This window comes from Vanessa tameamea, chromosome 16 (assembly GCF_037043105.1).
Source record: "Vanessa tameamea isolate UH-Manoa-2023 chromosome 16, ilVanTame1 primary haplotype, whole genome shotgun sequence".
Classification (NCBI taxonomy): Eukaryota; Metazoa; Arthropoda; class Insecta; order Lepidoptera; family Nymphalidae; genus Vanessa; species Vanessa tameamea.
The window spans coordinates 925,824-940,244 of record NC_087324.1 but is presented as its reverse complement, the minus strand read 5'-3'; the positions used below and the strand labels follow the sequence as shown (position 1 = coordinate 940,244).

Here is a 14,421-nt window from a genome sequence, read left to right as displayed (position 1 = left end):
TGTCACGCTTAAATGAATTATTTTATGAACAAATTTTGAAATACTTTTTCTGCAATTCAAGCTAAAACCGCTATAAACAAAATATTTGAGTACTGTATTTTGGCGATAGAATATCTGATGAGTGGGTGGTATCTACCCAGACGGGCTTGCACAAAGCCCTACCACCAAGTAAAATTTAATTATTCGTCTGTTTTGTTTCTTCAATTATCATAAAACTAATTTTACTAAAGTTTGATGAGATGTTTCTATAAATCGCAATAGCCATAACATATCCCCGAATTTAAAATAAATAAGAATTTTTATTAAGGTCTATTAAATTTTCAGGGAATAATTGGAGTTTCGCATTTCCATGTTCGAAAGCGAAGTTGCAGTACAAACTTGCATGTCCGCGTAGAGATTGCAACAAACTTTACGGGTTCATTGTATCATTTTACAAGCCTGAAGTTTCCCTGTTTTACGACTCAAAGAAAGTGTTGGCGGTTGTGTACTGTTTTACGATCTTTTCTATTGTTATTCTCGAGTTTTCTTAACGTGCAATATTCCTATGTTCGTTTCATACATTGTACGTGTGGTCGTCCGAATGTTTGTAATGTTAGATAATAAGGAAAATAACGATTGACCGTTTATGACGTTTCTATATCGTTTTATTGTTTCGTGATAATCCACACTTACGTAAACGGAATATTTTGTCATATCAAATTTAAATTCATCTTTCTATTTACAATTTTGCGATAATTTTTATCATTCAAATGATACAGGGTGTTAATAAAAACGTGCTGGTTTTAGTTTCGTATTATTATATGGTGATATACTTTGTATAATACATTTTTATGGGTCTTTATATTCAAAGAGCTCATGCATTAAACTTAAATGGTTACGATTTATACGATATACTAGTTTTCGTCCGAGACGTCGCCTCTATAAAAGATAGAGGTGAAGAGGATAAAAAGTCCCCTATGTACTATATCTATGGAAATTGTTATAAAGGACCTTACTAAATATAATCTCAATATATCACTTCATAAATTTCTTAAAATTTTATCATATGATACTGAAAAATTGTTAAAACCTGACTTCATTTCAGAACTTGACTCATCTAAAAATAGAAAATTCTTCTTACACGCAAACACACACACACACGCGCGCACACAAAACTCGGGCACTTATGTACATAAATGCTTACACATATACATACAAAATTACGCTATCAATATAATATTATATTCAAATTAATACTAAATTAAAATAAGTGTTCTGTATTATTAGAACAATTTTGGAAGCAGCATGTAAATTTGGATATACTATGCAGCTATTGACTCGCGATCGAGAAATGTGCTCCTACCGTCATACAGTTCACCTAGTACGGAGGGTAATATTCATCGAACTTGAGTTGCTTAGCATTGCTTTATTTAATTTACATTATATTTATAATAACTTAGTGTGACATTTTCTATGTAAAATAATTGTTATATATATTTATTGTAAATATTAGCACTGAGCTAAGTTGTTAATGGGTTAAATAAATATATTTCAGACTATTTATAATCTATTTATAATCGAATTTCATAGATACCGCTAAAAGCAATACTAAGCTAATATGCTGTACCCCGGTTTAAAGAGTGAACTACGAGCTCAAGGGACATAACATCTTACTTTCGAAGATTGCAGCATTGTCGAAGTAAGGGATGGTTAATATATATTCGCAGTTACATTGATCACTTTGATAGAATCAGTGATAATCATTGCATGTGCACGAGACGTAAGGATAAGCTTATAACGCCAAGTTACCGACTCTGCAAAGTCAATAAATCCTTCTTGGTATCCGTGTCTATAATAAAATTCTGCGGATATTTTTAACTTTGCCGATTCATAAATTCAAATCATTTGTAAAAAATACAAGGCATATTATTCAATATAAGATTATATAGGTGATAAAAAAGCTTGGCGCTAATACTTGTTGACTTCTATTCAGTATGTATTATATACATAGGTATATAAATGTATTTAATTAACATGACTTTTTATTTTAAAATGTTGAAAAATAGTAACTACTGAGTTACTCGCCGGTTCATCTCGGTAGAATCTGCATTCCGAACCGGTGGTAACTTCACTTAACATGTTTTTATAAACGATGTGCTTGTAAAAGCCTTGAAGGAAGTATATTTTAGCCCTTATCATAAAATGCAAATTTCCCAGTTTGCATAACATTTTAAAATTAATTATTATTAATAATACGATGAAATAAATAATGTGATGCATTCGAATCGTTTAAATTAACTCGTCCATCACTAGAATGTTGGTAGATTTGACGTGATACATCATCGTGCCCGCACGTCTTGTGTGCTTGTGGCTTGGAGAAAAAATACCGTTTAGCCTTCGACGATAAACATTTCTCTCGTGATCTTATCATATAATTTAAATTAGATTACAGATTAAATGAAAACTAATATGGAAGAAGATCAGAATAAGATCATTTTATCATTTTAAAATGAATCATTATAATAATATCCGACGACGACCTCCGTGGTCGAGTAGTGTGTACATCGATTTCATGGGTACGCCACTCCGAGGTCCCGGGTTCGATTCCCGGCCGAGTCGATGTAGAAAAAAATCTTTAGTTATGTTGTCTTGGGTCTGGGTGTTAGTGGTGCCGTCGTTACTTCTGATTTTCCATAACACAAGTGCTTTAGCTACTTACTTTGGGATCGGAGTAATGTATGTGATGTTGTCCAATATTTATTTATTTATTATTATTAAAAAATATTTATATATATATATATATAATCTTAGTATAGTGATTGTTAACTGTGCGCAACGAAGTATGTTGGGTCAACATGACTCATGATACCAGTATATGTCAAGTGATTCTCAGATGAGTAAAGTGCATTTTTTATCAAAACAAATAGCTACAGACGCTCATTGCTCATATAAATGCGTGATATATTTCCTTCATCGTTGTGATTCAAGTTTGATTTCTTCGTTAGATAATTTAAAACTTTCAGGTAACTTAAGCTTGAATTATTCGAACTGATACATACAAATCATAATTTCGAATATATTAATTTAATTTCATAACGTCAGTGTTTAAACGTTCTGACTAAACGATCCGGGTCATGTGCATATTTCACGAAGAGCGACCTCTGATGGATCGTGTCATGACATGGCATGTCAGACACGTGTGAACGTGCGGCTCTGATTTGATTCGAAATTGGAGCGTTAAATATAAAATATAGCTATAATAGTTTGGTAATAACAATGTTTTGATTGATAACTCTAATGAATTATTATCCTAACATCGATAGTGCGTATTATAGAATAGACACAAATAGAACATTTGGATTACGCTTTATTAATAAATCATTAACTTTATAAATTTAACCAGAAACTACATTTGCATTACATTAGATAATTTATTTACGTGTTAAGTGGTGTTTAAACAAAATACATTTAGAATAGTCTTGTTTTGTAAGCTGTTATTTTTATTGTAATTCATAATAAAATATTTATTTAGCTTTAATCTACAAGAAATGTAACAAGACAGGTATTATATAATAAAATCTATAGATTTTTTGTATTTATATATGTTTTTTATGTGAAATAAAAATATTATTAATTATTAAAATCATTTTAATGATAAAATAAAATACCAGTTGATAAATTGGACACTATTTACTATTTAAAAAAAATCTGAATTAAAATCTTACCTACTTTTCAACACACTTACGAAACATTTTTCACCACCTTCTGCTAAGATCCTAATTGAAAGTTAGACTCAAAAAATGAAACAGAAATATATAGGTTTATAAGTGATAGAAGAGTTAACACTATGCGAAGCTTAGTTATTCTGTTGGTACGTTTATCATATCTGTATAAATTACCTTTCACTTAATTTCCGAAGCATATTTAGTTTTCTGGTAATACCAACATGTGACTATTGGTGATACGCAACCGCATCGGTAGCGTATTTACAAAGCCATATTTGTTATAGCAAAGAACACGATCAATATTTGACCAAATGTTGGTCTTGCCGACAATATATTTTATTTGTTAATTGAAGTTTAAGTACGCAAATAGTCGCTTAAATTAAACCAAACATCGAATTTATTGGTTTAGACCAATTTCCGAGGCTTCAACTACGTGATTTGATTCGATTCTAAAATTTGAGGCATTCTGTAATATAAGTCTCGGCGATTTATGGTCAAGTCAATAAAATCAAAGACTCCATTATGGTTACGCTACGTTGATATAAAGACTTCGATATTAAATAATTTTTGCCGTGCAATATGTATAATTAAACAAATCATGGTCGAGACAAGATATTTATGTAACCTTTTATTTTATTGAATACGTGAAAAGCTATAAAAATAATACACAGTGAGAATATATTAAAAATGAAGTGTTGTATTATTTTTAGTGTTGTGTCCAACAAAATCAAGTAACAGACAGTAAATAAATACAATTAATAGTTAATACTAATACTACAAAATGCGAATGAATGCGAATCACTTTGTTTGTTATGCTTTTACGCCCTAACGACGAAACATATCATAACAAGATTTTGCATGCACGTTATTAGGGTGCAGAAGAGGACATAACGTATCTAACATCAGATCACGCGCAGGCAAATTCTCGAGTGAATTTCGGATTTTAAGTAACTAGTTGTCAATTACATTTCATCAAAAAAATGTTAATTTAATCGCACTGTTTGGTTCAGAAATTTATGTCTAATATATCAAAATTGGCTTTTAAAATGAGAAAAGTAAGACGGTCTTTTCTATCCCCTTCTCCTGTTTATTCATAAATAATATTTTTAATAGTCATATTTGTTTGACTCAATTGAAATTTTAATATAAATAGATGCATTTTATTTTAACATTTGCATATATTTAGTTAAACATGAATATTTTTATTAAAACGCTATTTCTCATCGCTTGGGACGAAACACATCAGAACAAAGTAGAAAGTTTTGCGTCTAAGTTTTTACAACAGGGTGTGTCGGTCAGTGGGGACATATTTTCACCTCTTTATGTCGGCCTTTTTTATTGGTTCCGTTTAAACTTGCACTGGAAAATTACTCTCCGTGAGAGTACTGACAGTTTTACGTCCCACTGAGACTAAATGTTTTTAAGTGTTTCGAAACTTGTCGTGATGTTGATGGCTGTTTGAATTTCACATGAGAATTAATTTCAAGAAGTTCCTAGATACAAGTTACGGTATTAAACTTGTATAATTTATATTTTTCATTATCACACAATACGTATAGCTTAATATGTGATTATGTCAAAGGTAAGCTTTTAAGCTACGTTCATTACATTGGTATAATAATAATTTTGTCAACATTTAATAACAATACTTAACAGTTTAGTTAGTTTAGTCAAGTTAATGGAATTGCAATTACATTTGAGCTGATATTTTCGAACGGATCAATAATTAAAAAAAGAAAAAAAATGTTTTAAAACATTGTAACGACTGATCGTGAAAAAGAACTATCTTGTTATATTGATGATTTTTATAAATGTCATCGAAATTTATTATGAAAAAAAAACAGATGTTAATTTAGTAACCCTTGTAGTCCTTCTTGAAATATATAATAAGAACTTTAAAAATAATTTCTCTAATATTAAATATCACATATTATTTTTTATAAAAATGAACTTTATTAATATCGAGTAAATAATTCATAGTGACACCGTTATTATAATATATCTTCATTTATTACAAAGTGCAAGTTTTAAATACGCTATCGAATGGCTTGTGCAAATAAAAGACTTCAACGCGTTCGTCCATATTCCGTCAATTTCAAGACTGACCTTTTAAATTGATAATCCTTTAAATTATGATGCACAATATTCTACAACATCGAAATATTTTTGAAATATTAATATAAATAAAAACATTCCGCATTAAAACATTCCGTTTCTGTATCTTTTTTTTATGCCTGATCTTATCGATCCGAACTTATCTATGTTATGCGAAGAGAGGTAAAAATGACTTTAAAGAAATTCAAAATATGCATAAAAAAATTATATATGTACTAAATAATTTTGCACAACTTTGTAAATTAATTTAAATGTCAAACAACGACAAGGTTTATACACAATAACTACGAGTTTTAATCATCATATTGATATTTAAATTGTCAAATGTTTGATTAATACAATTATTATGGGCTATATTTTTCGTTAAAACTATTTCGCTATGAGGGTTAAAATATAAATTGATTTATATAAATTATTTATGTATATAAATGATACGTATCTATGTAATATAAAATTGTAATCTGTTGTTAAGTTTCTTAAATAGTTATTCAAAATGAAAATATACTTTATTAAAACAGACTTTTACAGTCACTTTTGGTCATTTAACTATTTTAACCGGTTTAGAATGTAGATTCTACCGAGATTAACCGGCAAGAAACTCAGTAGTTACTCTTTTTCAACATTTAAAAATACAGTCATGTTAGTTAACTACAAATATATATGTATGTATGTCTCCTGCCTGGAAGTCAACAAGCATTGACTCCACGCTTTTTTATCATCTATGTAATCTTGTATCAAATAATATGCCTTCTTTACCAATGTATTTTTTACAAATGACATAAATGTATGAAACGGCAAAGTTAAAAATGGATGCCTTGCCCCAAGAATGATTTATTGCCTTTGCGGAGTCGGAAACTTGGCGTTCTAAGTTTATCCTTAATTGTTGTGCACATACAATGATTATCACTGATTTTATCAAAGTGATCAATGCTATGTATTGAAAAGATATATATTCCGATCACTTTACAGCTATATATACACAAATTATAATGCTAATACTGAATCTGATGAAGAAGGCACGATGGAGATTGATACGTGCGCTCATATTTAATATTTATCAAAAACTGTTAATACATTTACAAAACGAAATCAAATAACTGTTCATACTTTTTAATTTACGATAAATAACTTAAAACAACAAACATGTTTTTTTTGTACGACTATGATTATAAAATCAGATAGAGTTACCTTTGTTTTGATTCAAACGCTGAGACGAAACGACACTAAAATCTTCGTCGGTTTTCTCAACCAATAACATTGATCTTCAAAGACAACCTTACAATTTGACATCTCCACCTCCTACTTGTTATTTAATTCGATAACCTTTAACTAAAACTAATTTAAGATGATTTATTCATTATATAATTTTTGGACAAATTATGATTTATTGAGTGTGATATAAGTTCCGTATACACATACACACAGATTATAAAAGAATTATATATTTTACTAAATTCTAACTAGTTTTGTAAACTTTTTTAACGCTTAGATCTCATCCAATGAATTTCTATTTATAAGTGTAATGCTATCATAATAAAGTGCACTTAACAATCCTAGCCGTTCCTTCATTTACCGTGCAACGCTTTATTTTCATCGTACGCTTTTTAAATGTCGTATAATATTAACGAAAAACTATCTATTTATTCGTTTGATCATCAATCAAAAATCCAAGACTGATTTTATGAAAGCATATTGAGTTAAAAGGCTATGATTGGTACATATATTATATTGCTACTACAAAATGAGCTTCAAAAACCTTTCATTTCACAGTCCAGTGTAATATATATAATTCTATTAAAAATACATTTTATCAAATCAATTATCGTATCAAAAGTATCATCACGTTAAAATAATTTAATGACTGTACATACATATACGCGTAATTTGATTCATGCGTTCTATATCTTAAATGTTTTATTTTAACGACGTATCGTTAAAGTAAAGCGTTTATATTTTATATATCTCTGTAATTGCGAACGATATGTACGATGCCTAGTTACATTGAACGTAAACTTTACGGTACGTGTTATGTTCTCGTCTTGACTACCAGCATAAGTTTACGATCAAGTTAAATGACAAATTGTGAAAGGTAAAACAAAGAGATTATTTATATTGAAAAAAAATATCAATGTCTCGGGATTAATGGACAATAACATATTATTGTTCGCAACCTATTACTCTGTAAAGCCATATATGATATATATATTAAGAGAGTTCTTATTAATATATTATAATAAAATATATTTTTTGTAACATAATTTTATAAGAGCAGTAACGGAATTCATTAGGTTTTACAACTAAAGAAAATATAATAATGTATCTTTTATTCCGAATATATTTTAATGAAAATAAAATTTTTAACATATAAATAAAATATTTATTATAGACTAACGCCACCTGGTTCCTACTCCTAATATGGTAAGGTCATTATTTATTGTGAAATCAATATTCATAACCATACAAATTGAATTACATTATAAAATTGAGCATTATTACTTGAAAATTATTAACCAGAACAAATTGATCATGACATAGGTTTATTTTATGAGTTTTTTTGTAATCCTACAGAAGCATTACATATTAGCATTAGCACCCTAAATTTCCCACTGCTGGGCTAAGGCCTCCTCTCCCTTTGAGGAGAAGGTTTGGAGCATATTTCACCACGCTGCTCCAATGCGGGTTGGCGGAAAGGTTCCTACAGAAGGAACATTCGGAATATTATATGCAACTTTATTTCTGCTGTTATATTAAGAATAAGTTATATTATATTCTAAATATATACATATATTATTTTCTTTAAAACGAAAATCATTAAAAACAATAAAACTATGAAATCTATATTTCACATTGTTCTTGTATTAAATACTTATAATAATATTTTGTATGGATACTAGATTATAATGTCACAAATAGCAAACAATATAAGTGTGTGCAATTGTGCTGAAATGATTGCGTGAGATGGAAATAAATGGACGAAAACTAATTTGAAAAATCTCACTTTTCTATTTTCCTGAATTTCATCAATATTTTAATTATGTATGTACAATGTATGTACCAAGAAGGACTTATGTAGAAATTACAAAGTACAAGCAAAGTTGTGAGTAAACTATATATACCTACTATTTATATAACTATAATACTTTTAAAACCTCAATGTTTGCATATAATATTTAAACAACAGCTTAAAATTAGTATATCTTAATAAAATTTTATAGTTAGATTAAAATATAACATGTCGCATATGATTTAATATTTATTTGTAGAGTCTTAACAATAATATTACAATATTAATTGTATTCTGCTTCACTTAGTAAGTCAACTGTCATCCACGATATGCAAGTGAGGAAAAAACTTAAATAAAATGATCTTAACAATTGACAATTATTAATATTAAATAAAATAAAAGTAAAAATATATTAATCATGTTTAAGAACAATTATAAAAATACATCTTAATAATAAAAGTAAATACGCATATGATTTTTATAATAATATTCTTAAAATATACTATATATACCAAATGAAATATTTTTTATCTTTTGATTTAAAATCAAAAGCTTCAATAAATTGGCGATTCTCACGTGACACTCGAAATGTGCCTTACAAAAATCAACGGAGATATATTTAATTTTAAAATTATTTTGAGATTGAACCTTTAGGTTCATGTGTAACTTACGTACCTTAAACGTAAATAGGAACGTACCTATTTACGTTTTTAAATATTTTTTCATTTGTTGATATTTTGAATATTCACAATTGCTACCGTTATTGGTAAATTGACAACACGTGAATCTTCAACGAAGATGAGTCGGTTCAAATCCAGATAAGCGTCACTGAGTTTTCATGCGCTAAATTTGTATTTATAATTAATATCTTGATCGATTAATAAAGACATCATAAGAATGCATATGTAGCATATCTCCCTGTTTCATGTGTAACCAACACGAAGTAGAGAATCACGGTAGTTAGGCTCGAAACCATTTCCTCAAGAAAAGAGAAAGAAACAGTATTTCATTGAATGGCTGTGACTTTAAGTTATTTTAGCATTCATAATTGACGTGTAACTATTCATAAATAACGTCTATTTCGTATAATTAACATTTAAGTATAAGATTGACATTAAATATAATTATATATGTAGATAATAATGTATACGACAAAATTCCAAATTAACGGAACGGAATGAGACAAAGAAAAAAAATTAAATCTCAAAAAAGTGCCACGGGCGCAGTTTGTGGGTAAATTACTAATAAGAAAAAAAAAAAAATACTCTACGTTAGTAGCGAAGAATTTGTTGGTACCCTGACACACAAGAAAATATGATCTATATACATCATATAATAGTATATTAATATTAAAAAGATTTAACGACTTAGATAATCTACGGAATTAATGAGCTGATTCTAAAATTATTTTCACTCGTAGAAAGCTGTATTAATCCTGAGTGCTATATGGTATAAGATGTATGATATTATTTTATATATTAATAAACAGCACCCGTGCGAAGCTCGCCGTGGTCGCTAGTACTTCAATAACGTTAAAGATAAATAACAACGTGACTCGTATAGTCTTAAAAACTAAGACATCATCTCGGTACATCCATTTCACGTAAATAATATAGATATAATTTTAATAACATTTTTATATCAAGAATGAATAAATAACTTACTATTGAGATAACTTGTACTTATAGAAAGTTGTATTTAAATTATAATATAACATATTATACATTTATATAAACAATAAAACGCATCTTTGTTTTAGAATTGTTAACATTGTATTGTTCTTGATTTAAATTCAAAAGTAACTATGCTATATATTCTAAGTACATATTTTAAAATATGAAACAATTTGTTTGAGATATATATTGAAAATGATATAGTATTGTGTAACTACAAGGCCAATTTGAGGTTACGTGTAAAAAAATTACGGTAATATGCTTACGATGGTATCGTAATCAATCATTTATGATGTGATCTGTGATAGGGATTATCCAATGCAAACATTACTTGATTACATCTGGTCACGGATTCGATTCACGAAAGTGTAATAGAAATATTAGGGTCGGAGTTTCGATATAATACATATGTGTTTTATTTCAAGGAAAAGATGCGATATTAAAATTGTATATTTTTTTCTAATTTAATTTATATTTTTAATGATATATTTTAGTAGCAATGAAGAATAAGGAAACAAATGTACTTAACATTAAAAAAATAATTAAAAAAACTTTTTACCTCTCTGAGTACATTGACGTACATTCATTTTTATTAAATAACTTCATTTCATAAAGTAAATATTTTATCGAAAGATTTTTAGGTTTCATTTATAAAATGATATTAACACGTATCAATCAATTCAATAAATAACCCAATAATAAATTATTAAACGAAATAATTACGTTGTAAAGTTGATTATAATATGTAAAACTTACCGTGAAGTTTGGAAAATCTGGTAACAACACCAACTCCGATGTTTTCATAAAAAAAGTTTGATCGTTTTTCACTCAACTGTTTTATATCATATCATGTTTTCACTCACACTAGTTTTACGCACAATTACCGGAACACAGAAATGTAATTGTACTATTTCTATAATTATTAGCAAAAAAAATGTCCGATATAAATCGCGCGAATTCAAAATTGGAGCGCGCGCGTCCGTGCGTACGCGCAACGCGAGTCACCCGATTCGTTTTTCAAACCGTCCCCGAGGCTCACTCGGATGTGGCCCGTGTGTGACTGTACACTCATCTTGCACTTCACGATCACCGAAGAAGACACGTTCGCTGTCCTTCTCGCTCACCCGTCGTGATCTATCGTCGTCCCCCTCCCTCTTATTATCAGAGGTTAAACCGCGCTCATCTGTCAGTCGGCACGCGGACACCGGGTGGGAAGGTCGCGTCCACAGTTACCGTTACTTTCTCTATGCGTCGTACCATAAAACACGTACCGTATGACGCGCGCTATTTTGTCGAGCCGCCGATGCTTCTTGGTAATTTATTTATTTGAGCGCAGGTGCCTCTCTCGATATTTTATTGATGGCCCGGTATAGGTGTGTCCGCTTATTTTAAAGGGCTTCCAGGTCGAATAACGGTTGTTTACGATTATGAAACTCATTGTTTCGACATAAAGTTTTATGACTCGCGTTTCCAAAATGAAATTAGGTCAAAGTTGACAAAAAGTCAAGAACGTAAATGAGCTGCGTTGACATTAACGAGCGATAAATCAGCGCTGGCGCACAAAACTAGATCACCGAAATCGAGCGGCGGCGAAATTTATCATCGACCAATCGGGTGCTCGCGAAATGACATGTACGCTAGATCACTCGCTTAGATCATCGGCGCGCGCGCAGCACTCGCGGCGATTGGCGTGAACGGCACAAGCCCCGCCTGTACCGTTATAGGGGGGCAATGACTGCCCTCCTAAAGTGGGGGTTTTGTAGATCAATGAATATAAGAGGGGAGCGGTGACATACGCCATTTAATTAATACGACCGATGCTATTTTATTGTTAGATAATAAATAACAAGATCCGCGATGGACGCGGAACTGACACGCGTCTGTGACTGAGCTGTTTATTTCCTGTTGCGCTGGTATTAATAATACATGAATACATTATGTCCAATACAATATAATATAATAATCATTAATATAGAACCTATCAATGCAAATAAAAATAGTACGTTAATTAATAATTTACATTCAGTAGTTTTATATTAAACTTTATTCGATTAAATATTGATTTTAATATTTGATCGCAAAACATTTGGTCGATAACCCCCGTGAGGTCGGTTATTAAGCTCCATCATTTTGAGGTAAAAGTATCTTAATATTTTATTCACATGATCATTTCACGTCGAAATATGTTATTTATTGATCTTTAACTTAAACATTATATAGTTTGATGTTCGACTTTAAACTACAAGACTTAAAATAAATAACTTCTAAATTCGTTCGACAATCAAATGATTATCGTTAAAGTTTAAGTTTTAAAGTTAAAGTTTCTTCAAATATTTAGAAGATATTCCTAGGGCTTTGTGCAAGCCCGTCTAAGTCAGCAGAAAAACTTAGTATTGTTGTGTTATGGTTTGAAGAGTGAGTAAGGCATCGAGTAATCGTGTCCCATCAAAATTCGTGTCTAAATAGAGTAACTACTGAGTTTTTTACCAGTTCTTCTCGGTAGAATCTACATTCCGAACCGGTGGTAGCTTCACTTAATATAGTTTGTTAAATAACGATTCAAAAGTGCTTGTAAAAGCCTACTTGAATAATGAATAATTTAAATCTCATGGTCAGCCTAAAATACCCGCAAATTATTTTCTAATAATTATTAATTTTAGTTAAAAGGTATACCTAAAGGTAATCAAAGTAAATATCATAAAAATAAATCTTCTGTACGTATATACATAACTTAACATCTACTACTAACCTGGACCTGGATCTACTGAACCTGGATGAAACCGATTTGGATGAATTTTTTTATGTGTATTCCTGTGGGTCCATGAATGATTTAAACTGGACCCGGTAAGTTACCCGTTGCGATCGAAGAATAAATAAAATCTTATTTCACTGGGACGAAGTCGGGACCGTCTTAAAACAAGATCGAGATTTAAAGAGTACCATTGATTTATCAAATAAAACATCGCCAGAATACCGTTCATATATCGAATGAAAGTTTTTCACAATTAATATCCCGCGTTCAAATATTTTCGAGCTTCAAACTACTTATTACTAAACGGTCGAAAACTATATCACAGACATTGTAAAAGCGTTTATTATAAACCAGTATACCAAGCGGTTTTATAATGACGTAAACTTCGTAACCTCTGCCAAGCGCCCACTGTGAGGTTACATGTAGGTACATAAAACTTATAGGTCAAATGTACTCGAACGGTAGGAATTGAATAAATTATGACGATATTGCTCAAATATGTGTAGATATGATATAAAAAAATATATTATGTAAAACTACAATAATATTAGCGTTTTCCTGCGTCGCTCTGTTATCTTTGTTGCTATTTTTATTTGTATGATTTAAAAACGTAATGCAACTAATGTTTAAGATAGAATGTCAACTAATATTAGATTTTTAAAATAAATAATTTTATAATCAATAAATTCCGAATCTTAAGAAGTAGCTATTAGTTTAAATATTCTTATAAAGGTTCCACATCGCGATCCAATTGAACATAATATATTATAACTTTTTATTTAAAATTAGTTTATTGAATGCCTGCTGTATTCATTCTTGGCCATGTCTGGATCTATTCGTCAATTAGATAATCAATTAAAATTTAAAATGTTAAAAAAGCAATCTAATTCATAATATCCACAAAGTGAGACAACTCTTCCGTTTCAAAATGCTTATTTTTCTTTTTCATTCCGAGCAAATTTCCACCGATTGGAAGTATTCAACACAACGCTCGGCCACAAGTTTAAAACCGTCCATACTTGAAATCCAAAATCTTATTTGTCGTTTAGTGGTAATCTAACAGTACGGGCATTTTGTAGAGCCAAGCTATTGCACAAGCACAAGCTCAATCTTTTCACTGACAGAGAATAAATGTTGTCAAATTATAATTCATATCCAGACCTCAGGATCGCA

The 14,421-nt window shown here is 29.9% G+C and overlaps 1 protein-coding gene across 1 annotated transcript in view; it reads right to left on the bottom strand.

Moving 5' to 3' along the window:
- LOC113396157 (protein embryonic gonad-like) overlaps window positions 1-11,987 on the bottom strand; it is a 116,791-nt gene extending 104,804 nt beyond the window's left edge. The window contains exon 1 of the mRNA XM_064217348.1: window positions 11,253-11,987. Within this exon, the coding sequence (XP_064073418.1) occupies window positions 11,253-11,300 (48 nt within the window). The 5' untranslated portion in view covers window positions 11,301-11,987. The remainder of the gene's footprint in view (window positions 1-11,252) is intronic.
- Window positions 11,988-14,421: the final 2,434 nt, after the last annotated feature.